This window comes from Eucalyptus grandis, chromosome 4 (genome assembly GCF_016545825.1).
Source record: "Eucalyptus grandis isolate ANBG69807.140 chromosome 4, ASM1654582v1, whole genome shotgun sequence".
Lineage (NCBI taxonomy): Eukaryota > Viridiplantae > Streptophyta > Magnoliopsida > Myrtales > Myrtaceae > Eucalyptus > Eucalyptus grandis.
In genome coordinates this window covers 35,375,141-35,395,357 of record NC_052615.1, presented here as the reverse complement: position 1 = coordinate 35,395,357, position 20,217 = coordinate 35,375,141, and the positions used below count along the sequence as shown (strand labels likewise).

Below are 20,217 nucleotides of genomic sequence, written 5' to 3'. Positions count from 1 at the left end.
TTTCTTGAGACAGAGCTAACACTCTTGCAATCTTACCATGCAAAATCTCCATAGCCAATATTTCTCTTTTATGGCATCTGAATATTTCATCTCAAATACCTCTTTTGCATATCAATATTAGACATACTTTTAATTGTTATCAATATATAATAACGGATAAATCAAAGACCCATCCTCTACTATCCTAAAGTGAACATAACTATCCATTTGACTTTTCAAATTGTCTTGACTAATCATAAAAGTATCAAAACACTCATACCATAGCCTAGGAGATTATTTCAAAATATAAAAATGTTTTTTTAATAAGCAAACATGGTCTTCCTTACTCAAAATTATAAATCCCTTTGGTCGCCTCATATAAATCCGTCCCTCAATTTACCGTGAAAAAACAGTTTTTTGCATTTGGATTCCCCAACTCGAGATCTTATACAACAAATAAGGCAAATAATACATGAATAGGAGTATGTCGTACCATTGGAGAAAACATCTTATTATAGTCCATGCCCTCTTGCTATATATACCTCTTCGCAACAAGCCTCGCCATATACCTTACTACATCGATATTGGGGATGCCCTTATTCCATTTATAGACCCACTTGCTTTTGATTCCAATGGAGTGATTTTATCTCTTCGCTCATAACTCCTAGCCTTTGTTACAACTTAATATTAGCCATTGTCTCAAAATAAGATGAAGGCTCACCTGTCTCCACTTTGTCACTCATGGTCAATTCATAAGCAATATCTTTATGATCATAATGTATCAATGGTTTAATTTGTTTTCTCTATCTATCCACGGCTGTAATGTACGGTGTCCGTGCTACTTGTTTAGTACCATTGACTTTAGGAACTACAACCTCATCTATAGTCTACCTCTACTACCTTCGAGGTCTCGGGAGTCTCTACTTGAAGCTCCACCTCACTCCTGACACCATGATTCGTCTACTCAACCGGTTGTGTCTCAAGACTTCTTTGTTGAAGCATTGCAAATGTTTAAGATCACATTTCCTAATTAGAAAGTCGGGTAGTCTAGGATCGGTGCACTACAATCGATAGTCTTTTACCCCAAGTGCATAACCCAAAAATATGAACTTTTTTGCCATTAGCTTGAGCTTATCATCCCTTGAGGACATCCGAATACTTGTAAACCAGAGTAATCAATAGGTTTTTACGACCATACTTCCTCAAAAGTCTTCCACTCTATAGCAGATGATGAAAATCGATTAACTACGTAACATGACACGTTCATTGTTTCAACCCAAAATCCCTTGCCTAGTCTGCGTGCAAAAGCACGCACCGAGTTTGCTCATGTAAAGTTTTGTTCTTCCATCCTACAATGCCATTTTGCTATGATGTCTCGGGTATTGTACGATGTCTCACAATCCCTTCTTTCTAGCATAACACGGTAAAAACTTTACCATAGATTTCATGCTACTATCAATTCTTATGCACTTGATTAGCTTATCTTTTGTTTCTCAATCAATGCCTTATACTTCTCTAACTAATCGAACACATCATATTTGTGTTTTAAAAAGTATACCCATAGCAGAATGGCATGCAAAAGCATGCACCGAGCTCACTCGAGTAAAGTTTCGTTCCGTTCTACTACGCCATTTTGTTATGGTGTCCCGAATACTATGCGATCTCTCATATCCTTTCTTTCTAGCATAACTTTGTAAAATCTTTACCAAAGAATTTCATGTCATTATTAGTTCCTAGGCACTTGATTTTTTTATCTATTGCTTCTCATTCAACGCCTTAAACTTCTCGAACCGATCAAATACATCATATTTGTGTTTTAGAAAGTATACCCATACTTTTCTTAAATAGTTGTCTATAAATGTTAGCATATTTTGGGACCACCTTTCGAAGGAACCGAAGATGGGTCCTAAACATTTGAATGAATATATTCAATTGGTTGTTTGATTGAATCAATAGCTGTAGTAAATTTAATCTAGCACCGCTTTTTAAAGATGCACTGCTCACACAAGTCTAGCTTTCTATCCTCAAACACTTCTACAACCCCTCTCACTCAGCATAGTCGTACATGCCTCACTCATGTGTTTTAATCGGATAAAAGTATAGCAAAACTATCAAACCTTGACATGGGGAGACATTTAAGTTATGAAATGTACACAAAAATGCCACTTTTAAAAAAAAATTAAGACATGTAAGTGCCAAGTCCGGTAACTTTGACTGGAAATCTTACATGACAATTTTTTATTAATATAATTTGCTTATGTGACTCGCTGGAAAGCCGAGTAAGTGAAAATGAGCAAAAACAATATCGTTTTGGATTTTTTTTAATTTAATATAAATATTAATTAAACTAAATTCCAAACTAAATTATTAAAAAAAAATAGAGAAAGGGATTGCAAAATGACAAGGGTTGTGCAAGCCTTTGCTGTCACCTCCCCATCATCAATAGGAAGGGCCGGCTATGGCGGGGAGATGGTCGGCTAGGGTTGTTGGGCCCTATCCAGGGGCCAACGACCTTATCCGACCGGGGACGAAGGCCTACAAGCCCTTGTCGAGATCTAAGGTGAGGGTCGTGGCCCTCCCCCAAGTAAGGGTCACTAGCCTCGCCCAGTGGAGCCAAGGGCTACCACTAGTCGGCCAAGGCCAACCCTTGGCCAAGGCTCGGCAACCCTGGCCAACCCTCCCCCCATCGTCATTAACCCTTCTCGATGATAGTGGGGAGGTGGCAATGAGGGCTTGCATAACCCTCTTTCTTATGCTATCTTCCTTTTTTAAAAATTTAAATAATTAGGTTTTAAATTTAATTTAATTAATTTTTATATTAAAATTCAAGTTCGAGGCAAAAGGACATTGTGTTCGACTTATCTAGCCATGTTAGTGTGTAAAACGATGTGGTTTTGCATTTATCTTGCTAGAAAGACGTCACGTCAATATTTTGGCCAGATTTTATTGCCAGTAGCACTTAACTGATCCATTTTGCTCTAATTTTAATACTTAAGTATACATTTCTTAACTGTTGGCAGAAAGTGTTCACCCGTGCCAAAGTTTAGCACTCTAGGGATCTGGGTGTCATTTTAATCGTATATGTCACAACTGAGTTAAGTCAGAATTTGACCTACTAGATGAACTGTCCCTATCGCTGCAAACTTACAAGCAATGTTATTCTCAATTTAAACTCTACCACCATTTGTAGTCCAATAAGTAGTAAACCGATTCCTATCACATACCCTTTGGATTCAACACCCATTTGTTTGTTAACTAGCTAACACTTACATAGAAGATAGCCTTTGCATCACCGATGGTCTCCTTAGCAACGCTCGTTACACTACTTGTGATATTATGTTTATCACCTTTGTTTCTTAGCTTTGCATAGTCTATTCTAATGCATTACTCCCCGTGACATTCAAAGCACTTCATGCGTCATTTGGACTATTCTTGGGCATGCCTTTGAGTTACTTTTGCCTCTGTTGCTATTAGACCCTTGATATTCATATGTACTTCACTAGTCCCTGCCCGACATCCTACACTAGACTGTCTTATTGCGGCTCATCTATCACTCCTTAAAAAGTAAAGCGGACTTCACCTCTTTTGAATTATCGTAAAGTGTTCCCATGACTTTGATAAAAAAGCTAACAACCCATGTTCTTCGTTATTAAGGATTTTACCAACATTTCTTTAAATCCATTATAAGTTTATTAAACTCATCTAGGTGAGATGATAGACGTATCTTTAGTGTATTTAAACTAAAACATCTTTTTTAACATGTTCAAAACCTTCGTTACATATGGTGCTTGAAGTTTTGTCCACTATGCCGCGGCATCCCTCTCCTTAGCCATCTTTACCAACGCCTCATTCGATAAATTCAAAGATAATACTCTTTATTTTCTTCATTAAGCCTCCCTTATCAACTTCTTTCATCAAAATCGGTAAACTCATCTTTGTCATTCAAGGCATTGCCCCCAAACCTTGGGTTGTCAAATAGCACACGTATTTTAATGTTCCACAATCCAAAAGTTATTCTTTCCGTTAAATTTCTTAATTTCTACTTTCGCTTCATATATAATTATAATAGTAGAATTTTCAAATAATAATCAAACAATCAAAAGATCCGAATCAAAATTTAAAAATTCCAACCCTAGGCTTTGATACTAATTGTTGTAAAATAAACGCGGAAACTAACAAAGTAACCAGATAAATAAACAAAAAACAATAAGAGCATCAAAAATATACATGGATCCGTGTAAGTGTCAATACCTACAATCATATAAAAAGTCAACATCAAATAATTCATTAAATTACAATTGCTCACGTAGTCGAGTGTTTCCCATATTTAAATTATATCAAAACAATTCGATTTGATGCAAAATTTACGACACAAATTCGCGCGTGTTCAAGCACAAAGCAAAACCTCATCGTACGGTCGAAAGTAAGAGCGTCTTCCACGTCCTTTTTCCTTTTTTGTGCGGCATCTCTTAAAACCGTGCGGCCGCTACTTGTGCGGCTCAACTTCCTCTTTTTTGTAATTTTTTTTTTAAACATATATATATACACAGAGTTTAAAGAGCTCTTTGGATTTCTTTCCTGTCAATTTGACAAAACCGATCTATATCTTCAAACGTTGGATTCCGCATACGGATGAAATTCGAGACATACATTTAACAAAAACACTTCAAACGAAAATACGACTTCCAGCAAAGGTCAATGAGATGGGTCCCAATCCCCTCCATTTTTTTTTTCCGCAAAAGCAAAAACAAAATAAGAAATCTAATTCCATTCAATCGCAACAAATGAAACGTCAGAGGCTTCTGTCGTGCCCCTTTAAACCGTCACCATTCCAGTCGGTCCGACTTGCGCTGCGCAGAAGACATTTAGCTCAAGACGATTGAAGTTCAGGTATGGCAACGACTCGGGCGAATAGCCTCATATATTCGTAAGGATCTCAAGTCAGCAAGGCATTGCACTAGAGCACCGGCATATAAAAAGACTTAAAAGGAGTTTGTTCTATGAAATGTGATATCGACTCATGTACAGATTTCTTACAGACCTGGCTGTCCATGCAACGCAGTCAATGAGTCAGGGAAGTGGACTTCCTATCAGGTGTACATACAAAATGGAGATAAATCTTCCCACTCTATTCTGCTCCCTTCTTTACCACGTCGCGCATGTCAATCTGCGTACTGAGAAAATATAATTCAAGGATCAAAGGCCTACACTATGCTATCCATGAGCAGTCACCTCTCTTGCATGGGCTGAAGAACAACGGCTGTGAATTTTTCCATCATAGTATAAAATAGCACAAAAAATCACAAATGGCTCGGCCGCCTTCTGCCAGAATCTGTTCTCAACCTCTTCACTGGGTTGGCCCAACCAACGTCCCCACCGCTGCTATTAGATGGCTGGCCCGAGTTATTGATCCACCCTTGCTGATGGAGGGCCTGTTGAGTTGATTTTGCATCCTTCAGAGATGATGGACCGGGACTCCTGATACCACGAGCCACTGCAGCAGGTGAAACCGGAACAGATGATGCAGTCCTTGACTTTACCACTACTTTCTCTCGGTCCTTCCTCTTCTTCTTGCAGATGACCAAGTCCCCTGGGTGTGCAAGCAGTGGAGAATCATCCCGCTGAGACTGTTCCCGGGCACTGAAGTTTCCACTCACCGTGCCAGTTTCCTTTGGATGCAAGCTGACTCTGATCCTAGTGTCTTCTCCACGCCGCACTGGCTTAGGGGGAGGGTCTTTGTCAGCATCGACCTCATTTATTGCCCTGTGTCTCTTGCTTTGGCCAGCGGATGCCTGTTTCGGTGATGGAGCAGATTGGGATGCAGCACCAGGGCCCGAGAAAGAGAGAGCATTCCTCACTTCTTCAAAATCTGTGTCCGGAAATGCAATCTTCAATATGTCAAAGAAGAGATCATGAACTTTTCTCGCTTCAGATCTAACCTGCAAATATGCAATGAAATCCTGAGATTCTGTTTGTAACAAATAAAAGAAGCAACAAGTAGCATTCAATTGAAGATTAATACAGGTGCATGAGAATTAAATTGACCACATAAAAGTTAAATGATTTAGCTTTAGAAAGCTTAAGATCTAAGTACTGAAGTCCCATAAGCTGAAGCACTGAGCAGTATTATCCTTACTTCCATATTATTGATAAGTTCACATGGAGCCGATACATAGCCACTGAAGATTAAGTTCACTACTTTAAAGGTGCATGGGTAACATAAAAGTTCAGGGCAATCAATTGTTTGAGGCAATGTCTACATAAGTGCAAGTGCCAAAATCCATGAATTGACTCCACCTATATTAAAACAGAAAAATCACAATAACCAGAGTCCTTCAAACAAAATCTTCAATCTGAATAATAATTGTGCCTACAGCAAGTACCCCAGCGATCTCAAAAGAATAAATGAAGCACAAATGATCATCTGCATTAGCAAGATCAGGATTATTTGTTTAATTCATCAGATCTACAAAATTATACACCATACCTCATGAGAAAACCCATAGAACTGCATGGCACCTTTTAACATCAGTTGCACGTCAAGCACAAGATCCATCACATCGCCGTACTCCAATTTCTCAATGCGCTGATCAATTTTCCGCAAATCCAAAAGGTTGCTTCCAACACCACCCATATGACCAGGACTTCCCATCCTCTTCCAAAGGTCAGTTAGCAGCGGAACAATGTGATGCCCTTCCTTATCTATCCTCCTCTGGAGCTTGCTCACTACATTCTTGCACTAATAATATAAATATGTTGAGTCAATACACAGAAAGATGAATGAAATCAAACAGCAAGAACTGATAAGAAAAAAAGTTCCAGGTGTCACATGCATGTGCAAGAGAAGCTCAATATATCCATTGTTTGTGGATCCACATGACACATGATTCCCAGTATGCAATCATAGGACTAGAGCAAGGCCAGATTAGGAAGCTCAAGACCATGACAAAACCACAGGCCATCCCCACCCAGAAATGAAAAGAGAAAACAAAGAAATAGAAGACACTAACTAAATACCTTTCTCTGAATGATTTCAGATAAACCGGCACCAACACTTGAATTTCCTGAAGGATTTGCAACTCTACCATTCCAGTTTTCTCTCGAGCGTTCCGCAGCAGCATCTGATGACGAAATGTGATTTGATCTGCTAGATTTTGGCAAGGGATGTAGCTTTGATGGATCATTTATTCTCCTTAGAGATGTTTGTCGCTTGCTTTTCATGGAGGGACCACCATGACCATGCTTGGAAGCAGTAGGTTCTCCAAAGGGATTGGTCTCAGACGCAGTCCTTGACTGGGGTTGATACTTGTGGTCCATTTGGAGTGGCAAGAAAGCAGAATCTCCACATTGTACAGGTAGTGCCCCATTGCTAGACTTTTCCTCTGGCCTTTCCATAGTGTGACGAGGGCGCACCCTGAGACTACGCTTCCGCTTGATCTTGGGCTGCAAGACCTGTTCATCTTCACCTTCTTCACGTTCATGAACCCAACTTTCAGATTGTTGATGATCCATGTGAGAATCTCCAGACAGAGCAATTTCTCCCTCTTCAAGATCATCAGGCTGGCAAACATCAACAGATTGAAATTTGAAGTAAACCAAAACAAGTTTCTCAAAAAAATATGATGATCAAATAGAAAAAGAAGAAAAATCTATGAAACAGAACAGACCATCCTTCTCGAAAGAGAACTTGGCCTGGAATCTAATGCAGACAAAGATCCAAATTTCTGTGAAGAAGCAGAAGGAGATGCCATCCTGATTCCTCTAGGACTGTCTGCCGATGATCCTGAGAAACCGGCTTCTTCCGGCAAATGATTGTTCCTAGTCCTCTCTGATGTCCATGGATACTCATCACATTCTTCAGCCGGAACATCCTCATCAGACTGGTCTTTGTTGATTGGTAGTGCTCCAGGAGCACCACTGTAAGTGTCCTCCTCAAACTCCTCAATCTCTCCCTCCTCTTCACGTGTAGAATACTGATTTCCCTCATCTGAACTTGCTTCAGAATATTCTTCATTGTCATCATCTAGTTCCTTGTAATTAGGATGCTTTTTACTCTTGGGCCGCCCCCTCTTTCTCACTGATTCCGATACCGGTTCATTAGGTTCCACTATTGTGCTAGCAAACAAAGTGTTTTTCGATGGTTTCTTTGATAGAGTGGCAATAGCAGCATTGACCTCCTTTGTACTGGCCCGAAGCCATTTTGGCACTAGTTCATAATTGGTCATCTCCTCTGTCCAATCCAGTTCTTCATCCATCTGATCAAATAGCTCGACCTCTTCTTCACTCCTAGCAATCATTCGATTTACCTCCTGCAGAGAGGGAACATCATGCACAGTTTCTTGATACCTTTCCTCATCATGTAATAATGTTTCCAGAGTCAACCGTCTCTCCTCGTGCGTTGTTCTCTGGTCAAAGCGACCAGCATTGATCACCTCATCAGCCATGTCAATTTTATATTGTTGAATGTTATTCCTGATCAGGCTCTCGATGGATCCCATATACCGATCCTTACCTGCTAGATCATCATCCGTATCAATTGCACCACCACTCCTTAGTTCGTCCTCCTTCTGATGACTTGGAATTTTGCCAACAACTGCTTCCATATAAATAACCTTGACTTCTCTCTTCTGCCCAATGCGGTGGGCCCTCGCAACAGCCTGCTCTTCATTTTTGGGGTTAGGATCAGGATCATATATAACAACTGTATCAGCAGACTGAAGATTAAGACCCCGACCAGCTGCACGAATGCTCAACAGAAATATGAAGCAATCTGAATCAGGGCTATTGAAGTCCACGATAGCTGATTCACGATCTTCTAAGCTTGTTGTTCCATCAATTCGCCTATAGAGAAGTCTCCTCCACTGCAGGTATTCCTCTAGTATATCGAGCAATTTGGTCATGGTACTAAAGAGTAGTACCCGGTGCCCAGTTCTCTGCAGCTTAATAAGGATCCTATCTAAGATCCACAATTTGCCACACGATCTTACAAGGAAGTCCTTTGACAAATCGTTAAAGTAGGGGTAGTTCAGCAAAGGATGATTGCAAGCTTTTCGAAGTTCCATACATCTATTATTTAAAGTTCTGAAAATCCTAGCTTGATAAATTGGATTCTTCTGAACTCTGCGTTGCTCATCGTCAGGGTCAACTCGAAGAGTACCAGTAGATTTGATCCAATCATAGATGGCACTCTGAATAGCAGACATCCTGCATCTTAGGACTATGGACACCTGCAACCAAAGGTGCTATCAATTCAAGGCCACCACAAACAAAAAAAATATTATTAAGTAAAACCCACTTCTGCTCATCCCGTACCTTTGGAGGAAGTGAACCCTCCACATCTTCAACACGACGCCTAAGCATAAATGGCTCCAGAATTTGATGAAGTCGATGGATAATGATGACTTTCTTTTCAGTCTCAAGCCAGTCGTCCTCGGCATTTTGAGGAGGGCCTTCCTTTTGGAAGGGTTTTGAAAACCAATCATGGAACACTTTTCGATTATCAAAAACCTCAGGAAGAAGTAGATTTAGAAGTGACCATAGCTCCTTCAAATCATTCTGCAACGAAGACATATCACGCTTAACACTTACAGAGAATAGTGCAATATCAAGCATAAGACAAGCAGGAGCTTATCTTTATGAAAAATTGCCAAAATCTGTATATTTAAGATGAGCAATTGCCCTTCTTCAATTATTTTCTGACCCCTATTTTTTAATGTTACCACATAGCAGCTAACTGACTAAAGTTTTATCAAATCAACTGCAAACTCTTTCCCTCGAGGTAGCAAATCTAATTGCTAAATTATGCAAGATGCAAGAATGAAAAGGGCATCCTTACCCTCAAAGCAAAAGTGCAAGTTCTAAGTATTGGGAGCTCTTTCCCAAGATCTATCTAGCAATCATGCTTCCAAAATCTGACAGGTAGTAATAAACCAAAGGGACTGTGCTATACAAGAAACATATGAGGAGGTTGTCAAAAACAAGGATGTGCCAAATAAAAGAACCTGGCTGTGTTTCTTCACTCAGTGATATTATAATTATAATAAGCCACATTACTGTCTATTGTCAGTCGAAGGAAGCAACAGAAGATTTTCTTTGCTACATAAAGGCTATATTGTTGTGCCATCTGCCAAATACATCCATGCACCAAAATATAAATAGGAGGGAATATGGCCAAATATAATCTACCCAAGAGCAGAAGTGACATTTTCTTTAAAAACTTCAAATAATTAAAAGCTCCCCATAGCAAAATTTCATGTGACGTCATCTGCTTTATATCTTGACTTACCTGTAATGGAGTTCCTGTGAGAAGCAGACGCCTCTGGCAACGATATCTGTCAAGATCTCGTGCTAAAACCGATTCTCTGTCCTTCATTCTTTGAGCCTCATCAATTATGATATATTTCCAATCAACTTTCGATAGTTTTGACCGGTCATACATAATAAATTCATAAGTAGTCACAAGAACATTGAATTTCATGGCACACACCTCCTGTATCACAATTACCATAATAAGCTCAATGAAGCAATTGAACTCAAAATTAAATGTAAAAGAATAGCAAAACTCACCTGAGAAAACAATTTCGACCTTTGGTCCTTTCCACCCACATAAAAAATGCATGAAGCTGATGGCAACCAATTGTAGAATTCACTCTGGGAAAAAAAAAATAGCTATTAAGCACACTTGAGAACAGGACAGAAGGACAAAGGTAATTCCCCTTTATACTAAACTAAACCAACCATACGATCAACCAAATAATACCAACCTTCCAGTTCACCAAGACAGCGTTGGGTACTATAATAAGATGAGGTCCATAGTTACTCTTAAACTCCATTAGATAAGCAATCAGTGCCATTACCTGCTCTCACAACACAAGCTAGTCAAACAACTGTAAAATTCTGATTGGTTCCTGAGTATTTATTGTACTGCAATCTAAAATTAAAAAAATTAAAGTCTCAAATAAGCACTGCTATATAGAACTAAGCTATAAAAAATGCGAAATCTAAATCACCACGACTAAGGATCTCTTGTCCACACTTCAAAGTAGAATTTCAACTTTAAGGACCTAAAAGTTCACCTGCACAGTTTTTCCAAGACCCATCTCATCTGCCAAAATTCCATTTAGCTTGTTGTTGTACAAAGAAAGCATCCATTGCAAACCAACCTGCAGAACTCGGAGATGGCGGTTGTCAAAGACTTGGCTTCAAATGTGAACACTTCAGCTATGTGCCAAGGGGAAAAAAAAAGAAAAAAAAAAGGACCAACATGTTGGATTTCAAGATTAGACATACAAGTTGATAATCTCGTAAAGTTCCAGCCCTCAACATTGAGGGTTGCCTCAGAACCCTTTCATTCACAGCATGTGCAAGGGAATAATACCTGTTAACAACAGCGAGAAACAAAAGTTACCCAAGAAATCTATAAAAAGAGCTCCAAATTGAGCAGGATGATCAATTGGACAATGACAAAGATACAGTGTACACCAACATATTCCAATCTAGTACTGGCAAAAGGCTATTATGTTCATAAAGCTATGAGCCACATTAAATGCATAGAACAATATGAAATACAAAGGATCATAACTTCTGAAGAGTGAAAGCTAAAGCATGATTTGGTTGAACAATGCCTTACTTGCTCACAGATGAAGCATCCTTAGGTGCATTCATTTCCATGAAACGATTCCGTATCATTACTTCTTCTCCAGCACAAGATGCTGCTGCCCTCACTTCTTCATCAGAGAGTCCCTTTACTCAATAGTTAACGACAACAAAGATCAGTTATTGAGTATATAGCCACAATTAAATTATGACTCTGTGGCAAAAGATAGTACAAAGCTTAGTTGATCAAACAAGGCAAAATGAAAAATCAACAAGTATACAAGGAAAAATATACCTGCAGCCTTGCAGCTGCTGCAGCAGCATTTGCAGCCTCTTCTACTTCCTGGTTGTTCTTGGCGGCTGTTATTTTATTTCCCAGCTTCTGAAGATATTCTTCCGTCTGAGTCAAAAATGATGACAGAACAGCATACCTCTCAGCAGCATCACCTGGCATGGAGGTCTGCTGCTCCATTAACATCTCTCTGTATCTTTCCACATCATTATTCTTCAGTGCCTCCATCCTTCTATTCCTATCATCATCCTTTCTTTTAGAAAATTCCCTCAACATTCTCTCATGATATTTGGCAACGCCTCTGTTACGTGCAGTCCGTGCATCACGGATGGCCCAATGAGCTTCAAGAAGCTTCTTACGCCATTGAAAGATTGATTTGAGTTGCTTCTCACGCAAAGCTTTTTGAGAAGCTTGCACTTGACGAGTCAGCTCCATCCTTTGACGCTCACACAGGCGAACAAATTTCCGATATGGCCTATCAGGCATCTGCATTATTTCCTGCTGTTGCTGATCAACTTCATCCCTCAAGCGTGCCTGTAGATCTAAAAGGCGGAGCTTCTTCTCTTCAATTTGCAAGCGAAGTACAAGATCAGGCCTGATCCTTTTCCTCTCCAGATTCACAGCCAGTAAGCCGCCAATCTTCTTCAGATTTTCTGTCCTCTTCTTGTTGAGCACTTCAAGCCCTTCCTCAAAAAGCAGGTCCTTGATATCATATGCCAGCGTGAGATTGTTATTGTTGTTAAGCACTGGTGCCGACCCAACAGAGTCATATTTCCTTGTGAAGAAGGGGAAATCAAACAGCGGCCCATGATACTTTCTGGCAGAGCCTGCATCTTTTGGCTGGGTTGCTGCACTTGCTTGCACAGGTTTCTTACCCTGCACTGCCTCAGAGATTGCAGCTTGGCCCACAACACCCTTTCCTTTATCAATAGGAAGATCATTTCCAGTGGGAGTTTTCTGAGCCACACGTTCAGCATCTTGCTCCACCTTGACTGAGAGGACAGCAGTCTGCTGATCATCCTTGACAACAGATACGGATGGAAGATGCTCCTTTAAAGCAGGTGGAGGACCTTGTAAGTGAACTGCTGAAACAGTTGCCTTCTCCTCCACTGCAGCACCCTGCTCTCTTAAAGATACTGGTGCACTAGGTGGTGGCACAGGCCGAGCATCTTTCTCACCTGTATGTGAAGACCTCACACCATCTTCTGCAACCTTTGTAGCAGCCTTTTCCAGACCATTCCCTCCGGTAGGGAGGATTTGCTGCTGCAACTGCGACTCAAGGGGTGGTGGGACAATAGCTCGAAGTAGTTCTTGTGGTAGAGTTCCTTCTCCTTTCTACAAGAGATATATACAAGTTGGTACACATAAAAAAATAGCACATGCTTCTAACTTCTTCTGACATACACATGCAGTTGTGTGTGCACACTGGTGTGCGTGCGTGCGTGCCTGAGTGTGCGCACGTGAGAGAGAGAGAGAGAAAGAGAGAGAGAGAGAGAGATTGGTACTTTCAGCCGCCTGAATGCCAATATCTGAGCTTTAAGCACATGCAGTTGCTGTTTCGTAAAACCAGGATGTTGTTGTGACATCTGCACAGCTGCTCCACCATGGGAGGAAGAATGGCTATTTGGGGGCCCACTGTTTGAAGGAACAGGAGACTGAGGGGATGACCTATTTATCTGTTTTAGATATTGCATCTGCAAGGATTCTTGGCCACTGAATGACTTCTTATTCTGTAAGGATGAATCCACACCCGGAACTGCACTTGCTGATGGTTGAGGGGGACGCATAGGGAGCATTCCATTCTCAAAGACAGGAGATTTTCCCGATGACACTTGGTTCTCCCTTCCATGAGTAGGAAATTGCTGCATTATAATGTTATTGCTGTTGCTGACTGCCCCAGGGCCAGAAGGGCCAGAAGGACCAGCAGGAATGTTCTGCCTGGCTTTTGCTGAGCCAGGTTGACCAGATACTTCATTGGGAGAATTAGCATGGGAAGAATTCTCACTTAGGACTGATGGAGAAGCAGCTTGTGGTTTTGAGACAGGTGTACTTGATGATTGTGCACCAAGGTTATTTTCATTTGCTGCTTTCTGCTGGGCAGCAATCCTAGCCTGCATGAGCGGTATGAGCTGTGCCATCATGTTGGCATTTCCAGGTTGTGAAAGATCAAAGTTATTCTCCATTGCCCATGCCTGCACTGCTTGAATCTGGGAAGCCATCAACTGGTGAGGCACATTCTGTGAGCTTTGCTGAGTCTGCAGTGATTGTAAAGGTCTTGCAGTACTTGCATGTGGTAACTGTCCTGTACCAGTTGGCTGGCTAATTGGCCTTGGCTCAAGCCTCTGTTCAGAGCCTGGCTGAAACACTTGTCCCAATCGCTTTTCACCAGAAGCAAATTGTTCAGACAAACTCTTGGAGGATGATGCCTGAGCCTGTTTAGATGCCTGAGCAGACATAAGCTCCTGCATTTTCATATTGCCCATCCGCATGTCTTGATCCTTCCCTGATACATGGCCCATCATCTCCAGTTTAGCTTGTTGTTGTGCTTGCATTATTAAAGCAGACTTTTGCGGATCTTGAAAACCATATTGAAGATAAGCTTGATGAACTGGATTGAGGACTTGTTGCTCAACACCCTGCTTTTTATTCTGTCCATCCTGGGAGGAACCTTGTTGCTGTGCCAAATCTACAAACTTTCTAGATTGTTGAGGAAATTGCATGGAGCCTGGCGATGGAGAAAACATGCTACCTCCCCCAGTTCCTTGGAGTCCACCTGTTTGATATGCTAGAAAAGCTTCATTCCCTTCAGGTCTTCGCATGAACTGCTGCTGTAATAACTGCAAACATAAGGAAACGTAGCAAATAAGTAAAATACATTTTCAGCATGCAGTGGACATCTACAGCAACAGTAGAAAAAGCTAACAGTTACAGATCCAGGAACTAGCTCTTATTTTTCAAGCTAAGAGAAATAAAAGAGAACCAAAAACAAAACTATAAAAAAATGTTATACACAGTTTACAACATATATCTTAGAGTTTAAGAACCAATATTTCTCAAGTGTGTTGCAGCTTAAAAACGAAAAAGGCCCTATAACACAGAAAAAGGCTTCCACACTGATGCATCAAAAGCTTTTAACACTAGTGACCCCAAAAGATACTGAGAAGGATGTAGAAGTCAATCAATTACCACGACTAAATCACATGACACCAAGTTTGTCCTATAGAAACAAGTACCTCACAGCAGTTATACAAATTTACTGTGTGCATAACTAAGTCCTCTTATCAAGGGAAACAAAATCATGCAATATACACCATCTAAAAGTGATTGAAAAATCTTAGCAGATACATTAAAGCAAAGAGTTCCTCCTGGCGACTAACAGAGAAGAAAAAGATCCAAGATCATTAAGATATCTAACACAAAGCACCATTTCCCCCCCTAAACAAATTGCAAGAGCTCTGAGAGCTACATGCCCCATCTTATTTAGTCCATACCCAGAAGATTCTCAAAATCCACTAGTGCAAAATTGAAAGGCAGCAAATAGCCAAAAGCATGAAGTGCATGGTGTCATCGATATCTACCCAGTGGCAAACGACAGCAAAATATGAAAGAGGGTTTTTGCATATGCCACTTCTCCTCGATAAAAACATAACAACATAAAGACACGATTTCATATAAAGCAGTTCCTCAGTTCACTTGATCATCAGAGATTTAAATAACCTACTCAACTGATAAACCAACAGCTACACTCAATGCCATCAGTAACAAAGGAAGGGCATTAATTGCCCAATCCAACCGGACAACGCCTCCCACCCACCAAACACCACGTAATAGTTTCCCCGATTCTCCAACAAAATCCATGTTCAGACACTCAATACGCCACATGACAAAACGCTTCCTCCCACCAATCAGAGCATTCACGTGCGAATCCAACACCCTTTTTCCCAAGCACCCGTCACGACACCCGCAATTGAAAAGAGAGCCCATATACCTGTCTCTGCTGCTGCTGCTGCTGCTGCGGGTGGTGCTGCTGGTGCTGCTGCTGCTGCGCCGAATCATATCCCAAATGCGAGGCGGACACGGCCGAGGAGGACGAAGAGGGCGACCCGGCAGCTGAAGTGGACGGCGGCCGCCCGCCCCGGCCGGGCCCGCCGCCGCCGCCTCCGCCAATCGGCTGCTGCATGCACAATCCCCCCGGTAATTCCTCAAAATCTTAAAAACCCCGAAATCCCCCACATAAATTCCCCCGAAAAGGAAAACCCAAAATGATTTAAAAAGAGGGGAAAAAAAAAAAAAAAAAAAAAAAAAAAACCCAAAACCCTTTTCCCCCACGGGAATTCCCAAATCCCCTCCAAAGTCTCCGAGCGATCCCAACGTTCGAGACCCCGACAGCAGCTCCCCACCCCTCTCTCTCTCTCCACCTCCTCGCCTCAATTATTTCCCCCCCCTTCACGAAAGGAAAAAAAAGAAAACTAAAAATGCGATTTTTACGGGGGCATTGCGATTTCCCTCTGACAGCAAGAGAGAGAAAGAAGAGAGAGAATCGGTGGCGAAAGCAAACAAGCAAAGCGAGCTCGGTGTGTCCCCCTCTCTCTCGCGCTCAGTCGCACAGTCTCTGTGGGGTTCTCTCTCTCTCTATCGCGCAGGGGGAATTTGCGCCTCGCAGTCAAAGTTCGAACCCTAGGGATTTGTTTTCGCTTCCCCCTTCTTTTTTTTTCTCTCTCTACTTTTTCCCCCTTTCGTTTTCTTGCGCAGCTGATTTTTTCTCTCTCTAACAGGGGTGGGGAGGGAGAAAGGGGGAGGGAGCTTGCGTTGTCATATAAGCCTCCCGGGCCGCGCTAAGCTGCGGCGGGACCACCGTAACGCCCCACGCCTCCCCCCCAATCGCTGGACCCCCGCGATGGGCCCGGACCAATCGCGTCCCGCCACGTGTGCACGCTGCGTGGGCCCCCCACCGCCATCGCTTCTTTTTTTCAAGAAAAATGAAAATTTAGTAAATTGCGATGTTGGGAAAACAGCCCCCAGAAAAAAAGGAAAAAAAAAAAGGGATTTTCGCATTGCAGTTAAACTTCGAGCTAGAATTGGCACATTAGACTAGATTTACTTCCTTAGTAGGTTGGCCAAATGCAATAGATTGTGCCAAATTGAAGATCAAACTTCGGGTCTTAGCAACTTAATTAAGAAGTCAACCCGACCAATTATGAGTTGATTAAAATGAGATTTAGGAAAAGAGGACAAAAAGCCATGATTTGATAGGAGAGCAGAAAAAATTTGCAAAAATTTGACCCCATATATGATCATTGGAATATTGGCTAAGCTCGTCCTTTCAAATTTTACTGTTTTTCTATGCCTATTCAAATCATCTAAAGCGGGTAGCTATCAATTCGTGGTATGTATACGTGGCGGTATAATCATGAGAATTGCTTTATATTAAGAGTTATCTCTAACAGCTGGAAATTTGTAGATAACCCATTTTGATTCATTCAATGTTGAGAGGATTCCATTTATTCTCTATTTCTTTCCTTCTCATAACATGCGGATTTGGAAAACCGTGTCCACTTTATCGAGCGAAAATGGATTTATAAACAAATTTGATTTGTTTTCCAAAAATGATTCACGAGTTATTTTGATGCCAAGAATAATGTCAACTCTTGAGATTTGTTTACTAGATTGTTTTTACTAAGGGATACGATGGAGTTTCCTTGAACATCGACTAGATTGCTTATTTGAAACTCTAATTATAATTGGTTAAATTATTTAGCGAGCCAAGTTAATATGCTGATTCTAGTAAGCCCCTTTGAAATACGTTAGGCTAAAAAAATGGAAAGAGATTAATTTTTCAAAGGACTATCTGCTAGGGTTGAGTATATCAAACCGACCGGATCGGAAATCACTCGGATCGGCCGGTTTGGTTCGATTCCAGGGGGCATCGATCTTGTTCTCAATTCCATAAAAATGGAATCGGACTGGACCAACTCTTTTTATTTTTATTTTTAAATTTCTTAAGAATAACAATAAACCCTACAATAGTAACAACTAACTCTCTTTATCATATTTTTAAAATTTATTTAAAATAGCAATAAACTCTAAAATAGTAACAATTGACTCTCTTTTTTTATTTATAGATTTTTAAAATTTATTAAGAATAGCAATAAACCATAAATAGTAACAACCGACTTTTTTTAAATATGTTTTTTATATTTTTAAAAATAGCAATAACCCTAAAATAGTAACAACTCTAGTAATTTCTTAATTTTTTTTTTTTTTTGCTAATTGACTAGTTCCATGGACTGAAGTTGATCTAGTATGGTTCCTAGCCTTGGGACCATCCGATCTAGTCCCCTAGATTGTTTTTACCAAGAAATACAAGTGTTTCCTTACACGTTGACTACATTTGATTGTTTGAAAATCTAATTACAATAAGGCAAATCACTTAGTGAGCCAATTTAGTATGCCAATTTTGGTAAGCCTCATTGAAATATTTTTAGGCTTTTCCACAAAATAATGGAAAGAAATTAATTTTTGAAAGGATTATGCACTAGGGGTGAGCATATCGGACCAATCAAATCGAGAACCGCTTAGACAATATTAGACCGGCCGATTCGGTCTAATTTTGAGGGCATCAGTTCGATTCTCAATTCCATAAAATTGGAATTGAACCGAGTCTTTCTTAAAAAATAGCAATGAACCCTAAAATAGCAAATTACTTAGTGTGTCCATTTTGTCAAGCGAAAATGGAAAACTTTGTCCATTAGTAAATTGCGATGTTGGGAAAAAAAACCCTAAAAAAAGGAATTTTCACATTGCAATTATATTTCGAGCTAGAATTGGCACATTGGACTAGATTTACTTCCGTAGTAGGTTGGCCAAATGCAATAGATTGTACCAAATTGAAGATCAAACTTCAGGTCTTAGCAACTTAATTAAGAAGTCGACCCGATCAATTATGAGTCGATTAAGATGAGATTTAGGAAAAGAGGACAAAAAGCCATAATTTGATAGGAAAGCATAAAAAAATTTGCAAAAATTTGACCCCATATTTGATCATCGGAATATTGGCTAAGCTCGTCCTTTCAAATTTTATTGTTTTTCTATGCCTATTCAAATCATCTAAAGCGGGTAGTTGTCAATTCGCAGTATGTATACGTGGCGGTATAATCATGAGAATTGCTTTATATTAAGAGTTATCTCTAACAGCTAGAAATTTGTAGTAACTTATTTTGATTCATTCGATGTTGAGAGGATTCCATTTATTCTCCATTGCTTTCCTTCTCATAACATGCGGATTTGGAAAACCGTGTCCACTTTATCGAGCGAAAATGGATTTATAAACAAATTTGATTAGCTTTCCAAAAATGATTCACGAGTTATTTTGATGCCAAGAATAATGTCAACTCTTGAGATTTGTTTACTAGATTGTTTTTACCAAGGGATACGATGGAGTTTCCTTGAACATCGACTACATCGCTTATTTGAAACTCTAATTATAATTGGCTAAATTATTTAGCGAGCCAAGTTAATATGATGATTCTAGTAAGCCCCTTTGAAATACGTTAGGCTAAAAAAATGGAAAGAGATTAATTTTTCAAAGGACTATTTGCTAGGGGTGAGTATGTCAAATCGACCGGATCGGAAATCACTCGGACTGGCCGGTTTGGTTTGATTCTAGGGGGCATCGATTTTGTTCTCAATTCCATAAAAATGGAATCGGACTGGACCAACTCTTATTAAAAAAAATTTAAAAATTTCTTAAGAATAACAATAAACCCTACAATAGTAACAACTGACTCTCTTTATCATATTTTTAAATTTTATTTAAAATAGCAATAAACTCTAAAATAGTAACAACTGACTCTTTTTTTTTATAGATTTTTAAAATTTCTTAAGAATAGCAATAAACCATAAATTGTAACAACCGACTTTTTTTAAATATGTTTTTTTTTTTTTTTTTAAATAGCAATAACCCTAAAATAGTAATAACTCTAGTAATTTCTTTATTTTTTTTTATTTTTTTTGCTAATTGACTAGTTCCATGGACTGAAGTCGATCTAGTAAGGTTCCTAGTCTTGGGACCGTCTGATCCAGTCCCCTAGATTGTTTTTACCAAGAAATACAAGTGTTTCCTTACACGTTGACTACATTTGATTGTTTGAAAATCTAATTACAATAAGGCAAATTACTTAATGAGCCAATTTAGTATGCCGATTTTGGTAAGCCTCATTGAAATATCTCATTGAAATATTTTTAGGCTTTTCCACAAAATAATGGAAAGAAATTAATTTTTGAAAGGATTATGCGCCAGGGGTGAGCATATCGGACCAATCAAATCAAGAACCGCTTAGACAAGATTAGAC

At 39.9% G+C, this 20,217-nt stretch overlaps 1 protein-coding gene across 1 annotated transcript; it reads right to left on the bottom strand.

Moving 5' to 3' along the window:
• Positions 1-4,872: 4,872 nt before the first annotated feature.
• Positions 4,873-16,150, bottom strand: LOC104443214 (ATP-dependent helicase BRM). Its single transcript, XM_010056551.3, has 14 exons — positions 15,855-16,150; positions 13,372-14,703; positions 11,870-13,201; positions 11,609-11,721; positions 11,269-11,356; positions 11,055-11,141; positions 10,743-10,835; positions 10,546-10,629; positions 10,265-10,468; positions 9,292-9,534; positions 7,647-9,206; positions 6,997-7,539; positions 6,467-6,718; positions 4,873-5,918 (listed from the first exon to the last, which is right to left on the bottom strand). Exons 1-14 carry the CDS (start codon positions 16,044-16,046, stop codon positions 5,280-5,282), a joined length of 6,762 nt encoding a protein of 2,253 aa, XP_010054853.2. The 5' UTR covers positions 16,047-16,150; the 3' UTR covers positions 4,873-5,279.
• Between the last annotated feature and the right edge of the window lie 4,067 nt (positions 16,151-20,217).